Source organism: Dipodomys merriami, unplaced genomic scaffold (assembly GCF_024711535.1).
Source record: "Dipodomys merriami isolate MVZ:Mamm:240054 unplaced genomic scaffold, mDipMer1.0.p SCAF_6, whole genome shotgun sequence".
Taxonomy (NCBI): Eukaryota; Metazoa; Chordata; class Mammalia; order Rodentia; family Heteromyidae; genus Dipodomys; species Dipodomys merriami.
In genome coordinates, this window is record NW_027206179.1 from 72,818,655 (window position 1) to 72,836,218 (window position 17,564).

A 17,564-nucleotide genomic window follows, 5' to 3' on the forward strand; every position below is an offset into this window, starting at 1 on the left:
ATTTTTACCTGAAGTAAAATAAGTCCTCCCAACCCACTACTTGCCTTTCTTCTATCTCTTTTTAATATTAAGAATTCCAAAACTGGGCATAAGCTGTAATCCCAGCACTCCAGAGTAGAGACAAGAGGATCATAAGTCCCAGGCCAGGCTGGGCTACATAACAAGTTTAAGGCCACCCTGAGCTATGTAATGAGATCTTGTCTCATAAAACCAGGGCTTGGTGTTGGAGCTGTGGCTCAGTTGGTAGACGGCTAGTCAATGAGTGAAAGTATCACATACCAAGTGAAGCCCCAGTCTTGGATGAAAAACAAAAACAAAAAACCCAAGGGCTGGGGGTGTAGCTCAGTGGTAAAGCATACTTGCCTGTTATGCACAAGGCCCTAGCTTTGATAATTGAATTATCCCTTAACAAAGATTTCCATTATTGAGTGCCTTGTGTGTGGAAAGTATTGTGAAAGGCTGACTGTGCAGTGGTGAGAGAAACATCAGCCCATCTTCATGTAACTTACAGCTGGAAGGAGCAGAGAAGGACAAGGAAACATGTGCCATGCTCTAAGGAGGGATCAGCATAACAATAAGGACACAGACTCATGACAACTGGCTTCTATAGTATGGAGATTATTTCCCGCTCCTCCCCCCACCCCCTGCCCACCCCCTCCATCCCACCCCCACCCCGGTTGTGGGGCTTGAACTCAGGGCCTGGGCATTCTTTAATACCTTTGGGCATTGCTCAAAGGTAGTGCTCTACCACTTTGAGCAAAACTTCTGGTTTTCTGGTGATTAATTGTAGTGTCAAGGACTTTCCTGCCTGGGCTGACTTTGAATTGGGATCCTCCTCAGCCTCCTTAGTATTACAGGCATGAGCCACCAACACCCAGCTCGCAAAGAACATTTTGATGTTAATAAAATTTTGTTCCTTACAGTATCTTAGAGCTTTAACATGAGGGGGAAAAAATTCAGATCAGGGCTGGGAATGTAGCTTAGTGATAAGAGTGTTGCCTAGCATGCACAAAGCCCTGGGTTCAATTCCTTAGTACCATATAACTAGGAAAAGCTGGTAGTGGTGCTGTGGCTCAAGTGGTAGAGTGGTAGCCCTGAGCACAGAGAGGCTCAGGGACACGGCCTAGGGCCTGAGTTCAAACCCCAGGACCAGCAAAAAAAAAAAAAAAAAAAAGAATTAGATCAATATAGCTTTATGCTATATTGATATTGTATTTTATATATACACTGTATTATACATGTTATATTGATATTATATACTATATTTTAAGTCAAGTGGCAGAAATTATAACCACAAGATTATATTTACAAGATTATAAGTACTGAATCCATGCATACTATAAATAAAAATAACTAATGGAAATTTCTCCAGAGTCCACTTTTCTGTCACTATCCTTTTCCATAATGATACTTTAGTTTTGGGAGACACTTTCTTTGGCTCACTCTGGGGACAGCCTAATCTTGTCAGGAGTAGGGTAAATAGAATTTTTCCATATCTTACTGCCTAGTAAGGGTTTTAGCTACACTAAAGCGATGGTTCTTCCTGTCTTTTTAAATAAAATGAAGCCAATTTCACATTAGATACCAAAGCTGATGAAAGATGAAGCAATTTCTCAAGAAAATCTTTTCAAGTCTAATTTTTCTTTAATGAAGATCTCATTAGGTAGTCCAGATTGGCCTCCAACTTGAAATTCTTCTACCTGAGCCTTGTAAGTGCTGGGATTACATATGTGTGGCACCTTTAATTCTTAGTAAAATTACACCCCAGGATCTGGTTATTCTTTGTTGTTGTTTTTTCTGTGCATGTTTAAAAGAAAAGTCAATTTATGATTTCTGAGCCAAATTCCTGAGAAATCAGAGGACTTCTTAGCCTGTGGTCTGAACACATGTTGGCTGTTTCTAACTGGTCCTGCAGTCAAATCAGTGCTTGTCCAAGTATACTCCATGTACTATTTGCATCAAGATTGCATTAAGATTGCATCAAGATTGCATTAGGAAGGTAAACTCCTGGCTCCTGGCAAGGCTTAGGAGTTTTATCTCTCAGTGCTAACCATCAGGCATACTAAATTTGAGAACCAGATATATGATTTAAAAGTTAACATTTTTGGGTACTCCAGCCTACATTTACCACCAACACTGAGGAAAGTGCTAATATCTAGCTTTGGAAAACACTTCATCTAATGGGTAAATAGATACAAGAAAATCACAACTCAACACAGGCTGTATAGATTAAGATAGGATGCCTTACCTCCATCATTTCAAACTCATTTTGTTACTTTCTTAGTATCTCTAGGAATCCTAAAATATACTTTAAACTCTTTCGTGCATCTTCTTTAATCATTCAAGAGATGATTAATCAGGCAGATAGATAAGACAGATAATCCTATCTACTAAGGAGGCTGAGATCTAAGAATCATGGCTCGAAATCAACCTAGGCAGGAAAGCCTGAGACTCTTATCTCCAATTATCCACCAAAAATCCAGAAGTGGAGCTTTGGCTCAAAAAGTAGAACACTAGCCTTGAGCACAAAAGCTCAGTGAGAGCCTAGGCCCTGAGTTCGGGCCTGGGACTGGTATACACACGTACACACAAGTACATCCACATACAAAAGGTTATTAAATACCTACTTTCAATTGATCTAGATCTGTTAGACTTTGCAACTTAGATTGCAAAATATATGTCTGCATACATATGTATGTGTGTATATATGTATAAATATATGAGTCTATGTAGCCCAGACTGGCCTCTGATTTGTAATCCATCCACCTGAGTGCTGGTATTAAAAATATGTGACATCACTCTCAACACATACACACACATTTCAACATAATGGTTTAATGAAATCTTTATCTATAAATTAGGGAAAAATAAATTTTTCAAAGCAAACTAAGTATTTGGAAATAAAAGGTTGAGCAAGTGGAAGCACATTATATCATAAGGATCTTCACCTGTGTGGCTGGTCTCCAGCCACATAAATCACCTAGCTCAGTGTCTGACATGTAGAGTACAGCATTCAATAAGCTGACATTAGAATTGATCATCAATGAAGAATTACAGGTCCAGAATTCTATCTGAAGCCTTTATATCAAGTTTTTCCAACAGTTTGATGTACTTATTTTATGGCTAAACTTGACCCAAGTTATTATTCATGGACTTTACTTTTTGGCATTTAAAACTTTGATAGTCTCTGTAATTCTAACAACCTGGTTTCACATAGGTATAGAGATAAATTGAAAAGACTGAAAAACAGAAATGAACCCAAGTGCAACAGTAAATTTTCTACATGAAGACAATGGGTACAGCTCAGTGGTAGAGTACCCTTCTAACATGCACATGGCCATGGGTTAGATTCCAGTATTCACAAATAAATAGTGGAGATGCCTAATGGTTCTTCCTCTACAAGTATTTGTTTTGCTCCATAATGTATACGACTAGCAAGTACAGTCCTAAACTTTAGTGGACATGCTATGTAACAATATAGCTATCATATCAACTTTTTTAAAATTTGAAAAAATTTTAATCTTTTTACCTAACCCAGTGATTTTAGATTAAGTACTGTGAACTATTTATATTTGAATGTAAAAAAAAGGCTTCTTTTATCCATTCAGCACATACTGTTTGGTGCTAAAGAAAAAATAAGCCATAGTCTCTTGCCTGGAAGAGTTGAGGATGTGTGGCAATTGAGTTATATCCTACTCAGGAATTTGAGTTTGTGGAGGAGAGGGGGAATGAGAAAGCACCCTTGAGATGGGTACTGGTGGTACCTGTAATCCTAGCTACTCAGGAAGCTGAGATCTGAGGATCAAAGTTTGAAGCCAGCCTGGGCAGGAAAAGTTTGTGAGACTCTTATCTCCAATTAACCACCAGAAAATGGGGAGTGGCACTGTGGCTCAAAGTGGTAGAGGCCTAGCCTTGAACAAAAAAGCTCAGGGAGAGTACCCAGGCCCTGAGTTCGAGCCTCATGACTGACAAAAAAAGAAAAGAAAAGAAAAAGTACCCTTGAAAAATCTTTTAACTTGCCCATCAACTATATAAACATAGTTTTATATATAAAACTCTGCATAAGGGGCTGGGAAGGTGGCTCAGTGGTAGAGTGCTTGCCTTGCATGCAAGAGGCCCTGGGTTCGATTCCTCAGCACCACATAAGCAGAAAAAGCTGAAGTAGCACTGTGGCTCAAGTGGTAGAGTGCTAGCCTTGAGCTGAAGAGCTGAGGGACAGCGCCCAGGCCTAGAGTTCAGGCCCCATGATTGACAAAACAAAAAAACAAAAAAAAACTCTGCATAATAACAGTGGGTAAATCTGTAATACTGTAACTACACAGTAGAGTATCTAATAATATACATGCAAGTTCATCTCATACATAATATGTCTCTAAACACTGCAATCAGATGGTGGAATGAAGTTCTACCAGAAACAAGAGATCAAGTAAAGTACCAGATTTACATTCTGGAATGCAGGCAGGACTCTGCTGAATTCTAACTAGTGAAGGAGAAATAGTGAATTATAGCTGTAACAGGGTCCATTTTTCCAGAAAGATTTTTATAAACATGATATTGGCAAAGAGATGAATAGAAAACCTAAGATATAAGATTAACTTCATTAAGTCTGACTGTTGTGTGGGGTTATATAACATGTCTATGGAATCAAGTTCATTAATAGGAATGGAGTGATAATTGATTCTGATAAAGATCAGAGTACCCCGTAGTTCCAGGGCACACTTGGTTAGGGATGTGTTTGGATGGTGGGGTTTAACCATCAGTACTTTCTATTAAGGTTTCCATGGTGATTTTGATACCCTGTCAATTGAAATCTTCCATTCTACTGAATTCACTTTGACCTGTGATCTTTTTTTTAAGAATATTGACAAATAGCATATTTGTGGACCTTTTCTCTCTTCTCCTTCCTTACTGGGTTAATTTAAAACTTTTTATATAAAAATCCTTCCTATAAAACTCCTTCTATAAATCCTACAATTCTACGGTCTCTGCCTGCATCTCCCTTACTTTTTTCAAAGTGACTTCTACTTATTTCAAAATGTGATAATTCTACTTTGATAAATATTACAGGTGATAAGGTATGAAAATACTGTTCCATAACTAGAAATATAGATGCTATGTTTTTTGACAATAAAGAATATTCCCAAGGCCTATTTTCCTTTTCTACATACAATACACAACTTAAAGTAAAAGAGGTGCCATTCAATTTGCTGAAGACATATAAGCAATTAGGAGAACCTGCAGTAACTAACATGCTTTTATCTTGATTCTGTTATTCATATTTTTAATTTTGTAGCTTTAGAAATGTTTTTATTAAATATTGAATCCATATAAAATGTCAAAAAATGATTTTTCTTTTTGTCCCATCTTTACTGGAGGTGTCAATGAACAGTAAAGCCATAAATGCAAGAAGCAGAAAGAAGGAATTACATCATCCAGTTCTGATTTGTAACTGCAGTGTTGAATGTAGGCCACAAGGAATCCCAAAACTGCTCCACAGAGTTGTCTACATCCAGGTTTTATAGTTTCTCTACACTGAGTCAACAGCAAAACTTTCATATCTAAGAGGAAAAGAACTCTACCACAGATGAGTACTTAACAAACAACCCAACCCACAGCCCCATTTATGAAGTAAGCATTTAACTCACCAGTTCGATACGCCAATAACCTGGCCTGAACCATGCAGTGCCTTGCAATTTCTTGTGGCAAACTTCGATTGCGAGTTTCATTAATCTGTTCTGGATTGCTACAGTAAAATCCGAAGTGTTTAAAGTTGGGCACACTGGAAGCTACTGTGGCCAAAAGTAGGATAAGGTCTTTCATGGTTTGCCTTAGATTGCTAAAGTATGGGTTTTCACAGAGGTTCTCCAGACCTATAGTCATCAGAATTTGCTTATGCATTTCTTCACTTGAAACCAAAAATACCATTTCATATTCTTTTATTCTTTCTTGTTTACATTCAGAATAAAAGTCAATGTTAGCATCTGGCATTGTTTTTGTAATTTTTTGAATAAAGTCACATTTGTAAGAAGTCTCCTCTACAAACTGCACCATACAACACACTAAAGGTTGGAGTAAGACACACACATGGGCCCGACTGTTAGACTTCAGTCTTTCCACAGCTTTCGCATCTAATTTTGCATCTTCAGAACTAGATGCTTCACTAAGCAAACTTATTTCTGGATCAGCAGGCCAATAAGAAATCCGGTTAACTCCAGCTGAAACACAAAAACATGAAAGGTATTACCTGACACATGCTGATAATTCTGTGTTACTGCAGTAGATCAAGAGGCTCCCATATAATAAATGTCTATACTAAACCCCTTACCTTATAAACTGAGGAATGGCAAATAATTATCTACCCAAAGCCCACCCATTGCTAGTTTTTATAGAGCTCACAGGTTAAATACCATTTTTACATCTTTAATTAACTGACAAAAATCAAGAGTATTTCAGATAACATGAAATTATGAGAAATAAAAATTCATTGGAACACCACCCTAATTCATTTACATAGTCTTTGGCTGCCTTTGCATGGACGAGTGAATATAGCTTCACAGATACCAATATGGCCTGGAAGACATGAAATACTTTCTGGCATTTTCAAGAAAAAAATTAAGCACGCTGTTTAAGAGAACCCAGGATGGAAGGCATCTGCAAAATTGCTGATGCTGCCAAGTGTGGTACCACATTTCAGCTCTGGGACTCCATGGCACCACAGCTGCCTTTAAAAAGGCTACAATCAAGCCAGGCACTAGTGGCTCACACTTGTAATCCTAGCTACTGAGGCAGCTATAAAACAGATGATTGCAGTTCAAAGATAGCCCAGACAGAAAAGTTCAAGATACTCCATCTCCAAAACAGCCAGCAAAACACACACACACACACACACACACACACACACACACACACACACACACACACACACACACACACACACACACACACACACACACACACACACACACACACACACACACACGAAGAATGGCTCAAGAACACTATCTGAGCAAGCAAGTTGATAGCCCAGACAGAAAAGTTCAAGATACTCCATCTCCAAAACAGCCAGCAAAACACACACACACACACACACACACACACACACACACACACACACACACACACACACACACGAAGAATGGCTCAAGAACACTATCTGAGCAAGCAAGTTGACCAAGTGCCAGGTCCTGAGTTCAAACCTGGGTACCAGCAAAAAAAAAAAAGGAAAAGCAACAACAAAAATAAAAATCATGCTACAGCTGAAACCTGATAACGTTTAGTTTTGTGTCTGAAACGAATCTAGGCATTTTTAAATGTTCATGCTTCACTGAGCAACAGTGGCTCACTCCTACAACCACAGCCAACTCAGGAGGATGTGATCTGGGATCCCAGTTCCAAGTCAGCCTAGGCAGAAAAATCCAAGAAACTCTCACCTCTAATCAGCAAAAGGCTAGAAACACAAGCAGAATACCAGCCTTGAGTGAAAACAGCTAAGTGAAAGCATGAGATATGAGTTCAAGCCCCAGTTCCAGCACAAACTAATAAAATTAAAACGTTCCTGTCTCTCAGAATTCTTCTGATAAGCATCCTAACAAAATATACTAAGGTGAGAAGAGAAAAAAAATCATGTATGTATCTTTAGCATGCATCATTCCTCAAAATATGAAAAAGACAATTTTAGATGACCAATATAGGGAAATAGTTAAATGAACCGTAGTGTGCCTCATTATTACCAAAACTTCCACAAAGAATTTATAACATGGAAAAATTCTTACATTCTTTGTTCATGGTGAACAAAGGGAATAGTTTTTTTAAGCCCACTCCACTAAAAAACAACACATGAAAGAAAACCTTTTCCTTCCTTCCTTCCTTCCTTTTTTTTCTTTCCTCCTTTCCGTCCCTCTCTCCCAACCTCCCTCCCTTCTTTCCTTCCTTCCTTCCTTTTGTTGTTGTTGTTGTTGCTTTCAGTTATGAGCTGTCAGGGCCTGGGTGCTGTCCCTGAGCTCTTTTGCTCAAGGCTAGCATTCTACCACTTTAAGCACAGTTTTCTGGTGGTTAACTGGACATAAGAGTCTCAAGGACTTTCCTGCCAGAGCTGGCTTTGAACTACAATCCTTAGATCTTAGCCTTCTAAGTAGTTAGGGTTTACAGAGCTAAGCCACTAGCACTAGGCTAAGAAAACATTTTTCAATAAATGTGACAAAATAAAGGTTAATAATCAGTTTTTAATATATGGGTATGTGTGTGTGCATGTTGCTAAGAACTGAACCTAAAATCTCGTTGGGGAGGGTCTCAAATACCACTGAGCTACACAGCCCCAACTCTTCCAGAAATGATTTTTTTTTCTGTTGGTCATGGGGCTTGAACTCAGGGCCTGGATGGTTAACTGGAGATAAGAGTCTCAGGAACTTTCCTGCCCAAGCTGGCTTCAAACTTTGATCCTCAGATCTCAGCCTCTTGAATAGCTAGGATTACAGGTGTGAACTTCCTGTACCTGGCTATTAATGAAGTTTTTTTGTTAACAAAGTGCTTTATGGATACCTCTTTTTATGCACACAAAATACTAAAAAGATGTTCCCCTAGGGTTAGTAGTTGATTCCATCAATGTTCTTCACTGTTTTATCAACACATTCTTGTATGAAATTGGTTTCTTTCTTACTGGGAATGCATGAGGAACACAAGGCCTAGCAGTAAGATCTGGTATCACTGCCCTGTTTCAGGCCACAGCACTGGTGGCTTCCCTCACAACTGTTTTGGGTACCACTAGTGTGCATTTAGTACTACTGTGCAAATATGATTGACCACAGTGACACAGTGACACAGTGACCAAAGTGACCACACTTTGAGAACCATTTTGTTAAGTCTACACTTTGAGAACCATTTTGTTAAGTCTGTTTAATTGACTTTAAATACAGTAATTCAGCTGCAGCATAGGATCAATCATGCCCCTTGCTCAAGATAACTAAATGATATGTAAGCCTAATCTAGCACAGTAATATTCTTTATATGCTTAGCTAATACCAAAAAGAACACATTTCCATTGTGGGCTCCTTCTGACTTTCTATACTTCCTTCTCCCTCTGGCAGTGTCTACATACATCAAGTAGCACTCAGTCACCTCACTCCTCACCATCCTAATTTTGGTCCTGAGGCAAGTTACAAACTCTGCTCTCAGCCCAGGCAGCTGTCTTTTATTCATTCTTCAGATCAGTCAATCAATGTTCGGTTTTTCACATGCTTTCCTTCTGTATCAATGTCATTGTCTATAACCTATTTTATAGCCTGTCTAATACAACTAATAAAACTGCTAATCTCTCATTTGTCCCTATTTGAACAATAAAATGAGTCTTCTTCAACCTACTCAAAAATTGTCCCCTTTGTACAATAAAGACAATAAAAAATAAAGTATAAAAATGTTAATAGCCTATTCAGAAATACCTATGTTATACTGTTTGAGAGGCTATGTCTGGAATATGAAATCTCTAGAAAGTTGGAGTTTCTTTGTGATCTGGTATTAGTCTATAATTTACTGAGGATCATAGCTAATTAGCAGACAGAGCTGAGACCACAACCCACTCTTACAAGGTGTCAAACATTCTTCAAATCATCTCTGTAGAATTTAGGCAGTTTGTTCCTGTTTGCTCTCAGATAAATCTTCTAAGTTCCAACAAAGCCTTAGCTGCACTTACCATTTACAATCATCTTCAAACAAGCAGAACATGGTTTTCTGGAAAAATAAAGATCACAGTTTTTCAGCGCTGACCCATGTTTGATAAGAGCAATTTGCCCAGCATGTAAGTCTTCACTAGAACAATGCAGACCAACAATTTTCATGTTTTTCACCACCACAAGACCAGTTTTCTTCACCTAGGTTAAAATACAAAATAACGTTATTAATTATAAAATCCCATAATTATATGTATTCATAAAATGAAAGCTGTACAAAAGTAGATTTCTCTTTAGCTTGGAAAGAAATTTCTCAAAGTTTCATGTTGACTTTAAAACAGAAATTTTCAAAACCAAAGCCCTACAAATCAATTAAGTAGATAATTATCACTGAATTAGAAAAAAATGAACACATTTTAATAAAGGGCAAGAGTCAAGCTAGTCTGAAATGGCTTTCTGAAAGATCTACAGAGGATGAAAGGCAGAATGAAAGCAGAGATCATCTTAAATTCTAAAACTAATACATCCTACTCTGGCCTTGGACTTGCTGTGCAGTCCAGGCTGGCCCTGAACTTGCAATTTTCCTGCTTCAGCCTCTTTAAGTGTTTGGGATTGTAGCTATGTACTCTGATATCTGACTTGAAAATATTTTTTTAAACTGACTACAATAAAACCTACTCTCAGCATCCTTCTAAACACTGGATGTACAATTTTCAGCAATATATGGCAGTCTAGACTAATATAATTAAGTCCCCCCTACTATGAATATGTAAGTAAGTTTCAGAAGCAAAAAGGGAAAAAAATATCCTCAGGTATAGACAGGACGAAAGAACTCAAGCTGGGGCAGTAAGCTCCTCTGAAATATTCCAGGAAGGACTGGTCTGCCCCAAGTTAAGCACTGCAGACTGGACGCTGCCTGAGGCGCTAAAGAGTGCTCCAGGATATCTTTGAGTAAAGGCTTTCTGATACCTTGAACTTGAAGTATAGTGACTTATAGAAATATTAATTTAAAAGAGCTGGTATAATGATATTAATGTTAGATGAAACAGACTAAAGTATGCCTGGGGCTAGTGGCTCATGTCTGTAATCTTAGCCACTCAGGAGGTTGAAATCTGAAGATTATGGTTTGAAGCTATCCTATACACAGGAAAGTCCAAGAGATTTTTATCTCCAATTAATCACCAAAAAGACAGAAGTGAAGCTGAGGCTCACGCTGTAGAGCACCAGCCTTGAGAGTAAAAGCTATGGGACAGCATCCAGGCCCTGAGTTCAAAACCCAGTACCAGTACTCCCTCCCTCCAAAAAAAAAAAAAGAAAGAAAGCAAATATAATTTTCATTTTGCTTTGACTAAAATATCAAGTTTGAGATCAAGTTTGGAGAAAGACTTTTTTTCCATCCCAAACTTAAAATTAAATAAAAAAGACTAAGTTGCATTCTGTGTTGTTTCTTCCACTTACTGCAACTCCCAGAAGACAATCTTTTCAGTGAACCACTGCTCTGGATCTTGATTTTGCTGCACTTCACTAACATCTTGGCAAGTCGTCTATGTAATCCTAGTCACAGAGTTGTACATTAAAACATGGGCAAAAGAGGACAGTCTGTTTTGTATAAGAACTAGTATACTTACTTAAATGGTGATGCACTATTTTTTTCCTTTGTGTTTCTCACAATGAAAACATCAAAATATTCTGAGGCAAATTATTTCCATATTCTTGCTGAACATTTTAGAGACTTACTCTTAGAACTAATAAGGAAATCTCATTGAAAAGGTACACAGGAGCATCATCAAGGTAACTCTTTTCAAAATATATTTACTTTCTATTTCACACCCAAAGAATTATAGTCTATGAAAAACTCAAAAGATAAAGGTAATAAGGAAATGTGACATATTATCACAACAAAGTTTATCTTCTAGGTCTGACCTTTGCTTTTATCTTACTTACCAACCAATATGTTGTTAGCCTGTTACCATTTCATGGATACTAGCAGAAGACATGAAACTCCTGAGTCAGAGATGATGAACTTTCTTATGCATAGCACAGTAGTAAACACATCATGTGTGTGATAGTTTCCTGTCCTTATGTCCCATGGGAGGTAATGTAGCTGGGCTCACATGGATGACTGGACACAGACAGCGTTTTATAGCAGTATATTTATAAGCCAACCAGTCTCCCAGAGGGAGACATTATCTCACCCTCAATCTTCCAAGTTGCTTTCTACAAACAACCCTTCAGTAATGGCCCAGTTTAGGGTCTAGTAGTCTTGCCATATCTGCCAAGTTGTGTACTCATGTGACAGAACCATGCAAAGGTGTTTTTCAACACACCTAATTAAGGTGTCAAGAGTTGTACTAGAAAAAAATTTTTAAGCAAGAAGTAGGAAAACATCAAAGAATTATCTCATTTGTTAAAATAAGCAAACAAGAGACACACAGGCTTGGAAATGGACAAAAGACTTAAAGGAGAAGAAACTCCTTAGAAATAGGAATGAAGGATGTGAGTGTTAAAAGGTCTTTTATACTATTTCATACTATTCTTTTTGTTTTGTTAAATATTATGTATGTCTTTCTTTTCATTATAAATCACCTGTTTTTTATCAGCAGATACTCTATTCACCTCTTCATTATCTCCCAAAGGTCCACGCTTTTCCTCTTCATTTTTCTAATGAAAAAATAAGAATAAAGGAAAAAATTATTAATATAATTAGTTCCACATTTCTGTACTTAAAAGCTGTCAAAAACCGGGCACTGGTGGCTCATACATATAATCCTAACTACTCAGGAGGCTAAAATCTGAGGATCGTGGTTCAAAGCCAGCCTGAGCAGGAAAGTTTGTAAGACTTATCTCCAATTAACTACCAAAAGACTGGAAGTGGCGCTGTGGCTCAGGTGGTAGAGCATTTGCCTTAAGCTGAAGAGCTCAGGGACAACATCCAGGTCCAGAGTTCATGCCCTATAACTGACCAAAAAAAAAAAGAAAAAAACTCATAAAAATAAAAATTTAAATATCCAATTATAAAAGTACAGGTTCATCAATGCAACTGACAAGACATTTATTAAATAATAGAAAAAAATCCACATAATACATAGCACATGCCAGGCCCAAGAGATTTAAAATATTAGTTTACTCATTGTTTACAAAAACTTCATGAAATCATCTGGTGATATAGCTCATAAGTAGAAGGTTGCTTAATACATATGGGGCCCTGAATTTGACCCCAGAACTTGGAGGTGAAGGTGGGGAAGGAACCACATGGTATGAATTAGATAAGGAAGCTAACTTAAAAAGATTAAATGACTCACTCAAAGTTACACAACCAGTAAGAGCCAGAGCCAGGAGTTGTAGCCAGGCTACAAAATTACTTCCTATTCTTCAAACTGCTGTTCCAATATTTGTGATAAGCTTCTTTTTTCTTTTCAGTCTTTGTTTTCTTATGTTAAGTGAAAAAGGTGGAGTCCAGAATTAAGTGATCTCAATAAGGATCTCAAAATGAAAATTATGAAGATACGAAAATTAAGAAGAGTGAGGTATGAGCCAGGCGCTGGTGGCTCACGCCTGTAATCCTAGCTACTCAGAAGGCTGAGATCTGAGGATCGCGGTTCAAAGCCAGCCCTGGCAGGAGAGACCATGAGACTCCTATCTCCAATAAACGACCAGAAAACCGGAAGTGGTGCTGTAGCTCAAGTGGTAGAGCGCTCGCCTTGAGCTGAAGAGCCGAGGGACAACGCCCAGGCCCAGAGTTCAAGCCCCACAACCGACAAAAAAAAAAAAAAAAAAAGAAGAGTGAGGTAAGGAATGGGTAGGGGAGGGATAGGTGAGAATATCGAAAGGGGTGACATTGATCAAGATAAATTGTACTCATAAACTGCTTTTAGTAACTCATAAAAATACTTTTGAACAGATAAAAGGCTAGTGAAAGTGTCATAAACAGTACTTCTAATACATATACCTATCAGATTTTATCTTGCATCATCTGTGAATACTTTGTTTAGCAAAAGCAGAATATTTTTTTCATCAGATCACTGGGCTCAAATTTTTATTCTCTCAAACTTTTTGTCTAAACATATACAGACAATTTTATAGATATATGTATTGATATGTAGGTATATACATAGGTCTATACAGAAATCTATGAACATTTGCACATCATTTAATTTAGATAACATTTATGATTCTATGCTAGTTCACATATGGCAAATGTTAATAATAATGTAGAAGTAGCTTTGGCAGTGGGTGATGTCTAAAGGCAAATTTTTAAGTCATTATCTGGCAGTTTAAAGTAAAAACCAGGATATCTACTTAATCAAATAAAACAGGGTCCCAGAACTAAATGACTTGATATAATAGGATGGGCAACAGGAGATGGCCTAGAACCCAATAGAAACCACCCCTTGGCGCTCTGAACATAGCTGCCAGTTAGACTCCTGCGAACTGTTTAAGATACTTACAAGGTCTTACTTCCTATGTGCCTAATATCAGTAAATTTGTCCAAAACCTTAAGTTAGACAGTATGTCTAGTCAATATCAAATTTGGCAAAAAGAGTAGACAGGGGTTACCTGGGGGAACATATGTTGCTGTACAGAGGGGTTACAGCTACATGAGTAAGGTAATGAGTACATTTCTTGTCAAGCATTGTTAGCCCTTCAGTTGCTTTTCTCCTGCTAACCCTTCCTTCCCCCACCTTCCCTACTCAGTCCTTCAAGTTGTAAAGTTCATTTCCAACAGAGTGTCTTGTGAATATCATTGTTGAAATGGGTCATTCTGTGTCCTTATTTCAGCATTTTGTTATTCCTCTTCTCCAGAATAAATAATTTGTGTGAAGGGAAGTAGTTTAGTAGTAGAGCACTTGCCTAGCATGCTCAAGGCCCTGGGTTTGAGAACTAGGATCCCAAGAGAGAAAAAAAAAACACCTAAAAACTAAAGAATTTAAGTGAAACAATATTATTAAGGAAATTTTTTATTCTTAGTAGATCTCAACCCTATGAAAACTAAATGTAATTATCAGCCGGGTACCAGTGGCTCATGCCTATAATTCCAGTTATTCAGGAGGATGAGATCTGAGGATCACAGTTCAAAGCCAGCCTGGAGATTATCTCCAACCACTAAAAAGCTGAAAATGGAGCTGTGGCTCAAATGGTAGAGTGCTAACCTCAAGCAAAACAAAACCTCAGGGATAGTGCCCAGGTCCTGATTTCAGCCCCAGGACCAGCACAAAAAGAAAAACTAATGTTTTAAGAAATGTACTTCTTTAAGTATAAACACAATTGGAAACATATACCATATATGAACTCCACATGTATTCCTATTGTTTAATTAAAAGTTATCAACATACCTACTCTGGAACAGTACAATAATGTCAAATACAAAATTACTATGATCAAGCTGGACACTGTGGTTCATACCTGTACTTCTATATACTCGAGGCTGAGATCTAAGAATTGAAGTTCAAAGCCAACTGGGACAGAAAAGTCCATGAGACTCTTATCTCCAATTAGCCACCAAAAAGCTGCAAGTGGAGCTCAAGTGGAGGAGCATTTGAGTAAAACAGCCAAGTGAAAGCTTGAGGCCCTGAATTCAAGCCCCAGCAATGCACACTTGCGCATACACACATACACACAATGTGTTATGATCACAACTACCTGTAAAATTACGTAAGTATATTATTTGGTATAAAAAGGAAACCATATTATGGTTTTGTATGCCTTTCCACAATATCATTGGCCTTGCTCCTTTGCAATGGTCAAGAGATCAGAACTAATGAAATTAAACTTTATTCCATGTGGTAACCTACAGATAATGATGTTCTAAGTATTTGGCAAATTTGCTTTTGTGCAATTTAAAATTCATTTTCTATAATAAAAGTCAGTTAAATTCTCAAACTAACATACAAAAGTCTATTTAACTCAAAAGATCACAGGCTGGAATATGCTCTAGTCCAAGTGTAGAAATGCAAGTGTAGGTCTAGGGTTGGATGACTGTGGAGACATGGCTGTGGAACTATAGTTGGGAAAAAACACTAATGCAGTGATTGCATGGGAGTAAGATCAGGAAATAAGAGGAACAATCTTTCCTATATCCCATTAAATCTAATTCCATGTTGGCTGTCATTCCAAACCATGGACTGTGTTTTGTATGAATACTTTTTAATTCATTTCTATGCCTGTTTTAACTTTTAAGAGATATAAGTAGATATGGATGAATTAACTTCTAAACAAAATTCCAAATAAAATATCTGAAACCAATTTCTCTCACTGAAAACACTTCATTGGTACATGTCAGATGAAGGACTTACATGGCAGGAAAACTGAGATTCATGAATTCAGGAAAGATGGAGAACTGACAGACTGGAAATACAAACTTCATATCCTGGAAAGGAGTGTCTGTAAAGGAATGTCTCTGAGACTTTTTTCTAATTTACCAAAAAAAAAATGCCTACAGTGAAGCTATAGCTCAAGTTTTTGGTGCCAGCCTTGAGCAAAAAACCTAAGGAACAGCACGCAAGCCTAGAGTTCAAGCTCCAGAAATGGCACATGCGCACACACACATGTACACACATGCAAATGCACACACAAACACAAAAGATGCAAAGGTGTATAAAACCTTGTTACTAATGAGGTTTTATAACTCTGAAATTCACTAGCACTTCTAATCAAAATATTAACTGAAAGTTTTATCTCAGTTATTTTCTCAGGATACAGTTTTCTCTATAAAGTGGGAAGAGGGTATTAGGTGAGTGTTGAGAAAGTGAGAATACCAATATATAACATTTTGTGCTTCTGTGTGTGTGTGTATGTGTGTGCGTGTGCGTACATGCATGTGCTGGTCCTGATACTTAACTAAAGGCCCAGGAGCTGTGCCTTAGTTTTTTTGCTCAAGTGGCAGGTTACCATTTGATCCACATTTCCATTTCTGGCTTTTTGGTGGTTAAAGAGTCCAGGCTCTTTTCTGACTGGGCTGGCTTTGAACTGTGACCATCAGATCTCAACCTCCAGAGTAGCTAGAATTACAGGTGTGAGCCATTAGCATCTGGCCTCAGTGTTTCACTAAAGCATACCACATCAAGTTTGGGAAAGAAAAGTAATAAAAGAGGTATCATTTTATCATAAGATGAGCTCCTCTGCTTACTGTTACAAGCCCTAAAGGCAATCCTGATACAGGATAAGTCTAACTCCTTTGCAAGAAATGTAATGTCTTTTAAGAAATTATTTCCATTTTTCAAAGTTATTTGTAATCTCATTCCTCCTCCCAACTTCATCCTTGGACGCAGGTTTATAAACTGTTTCACCCTCTAAGCTTAGTCATGGAGCATCTCAGTGCAAATCCTACCTTCCCTGTGAATCCTCCTTTCTCCTCTCCTTTAGAGCTTGGCCTTCAACACTGTTAGCTTCTCTATTAACTTGGTTTTACCATTTATCTAAATATGAACTAATTATTTAAATACCTGCTTTTTTCTCCCCATTAGAAAATAAGGGCCTTATCTTTACTTCTTTTTATTTCCAGTGCCAACTGCACAATCTAAACCATAGGGGAAAAAAAAGCACCCAAAACAAAAAAAATAGGAGTATGCATGAATGACATCTTAAGAATAATGTAGGGCCTTAAGAATTTGTCTTTCTGGGGTAAAAAAAAGTGGAGAGCAAACTTTTAGTACAAAAAAAGACAATCACAATGTTATAAAAAAAAATTAAAAATCTTCACTAGGGAAATGGAGGCAAGAACGCTTCGAATTTGAGGCCTATCTGAGCTGAAAGAGATCCTGTCTCAAAAAAAAAATCCTAACCCTTAAAAAAGATCATAAGGAAAGTGTGAAAATGGGCAATCCTTTACCCCTCTGAAGTGTTTTCAGAATGGTATTTTCCATAGTATGACTTTGGCCCCTAATAAAACTAATTAAACTACTA

The 17,564-nt window shown here is 37.6% G+C and overlaps 1 protein-coding gene across 4 annotated transcripts in view; it reads right to left on the reverse strand.

Moving 5' to 3' along the window:
• Positions 1-17,564, reverse strand: part of Cdadc1 (cytidine and dCMP deaminase domain containing 1) — a 31,508-nt gene that overhangs the window by 12,455 nt on the left and 1,489 nt on the right. For 3 of the 4 annotated variants that reach the window (XM_070003173.1, XM_070003175.1, XM_070003174.1), the window contains 3 exons: positions 12,249-12,323; positions 9,686-9,863; positions 5,646-6,215 (listed from right to left, as the gene is read on the reverse strand). In XM_070003173.1, coding sequence (XP_069859274.1) covers positions 5,646-6,215; positions 9,686-9,863; positions 12,249-12,323 — 823 coding nt within the window. Of the gene's footprint in view, positions 1-5,645; positions 6,216-9,685; positions 9,864-11,120; positions 11,217-12,248; positions 12,324-17,564 lie in introns of all 4 variants that reach the window. The other variant, XM_070003176.1, reaches the window with a different exon arrangement.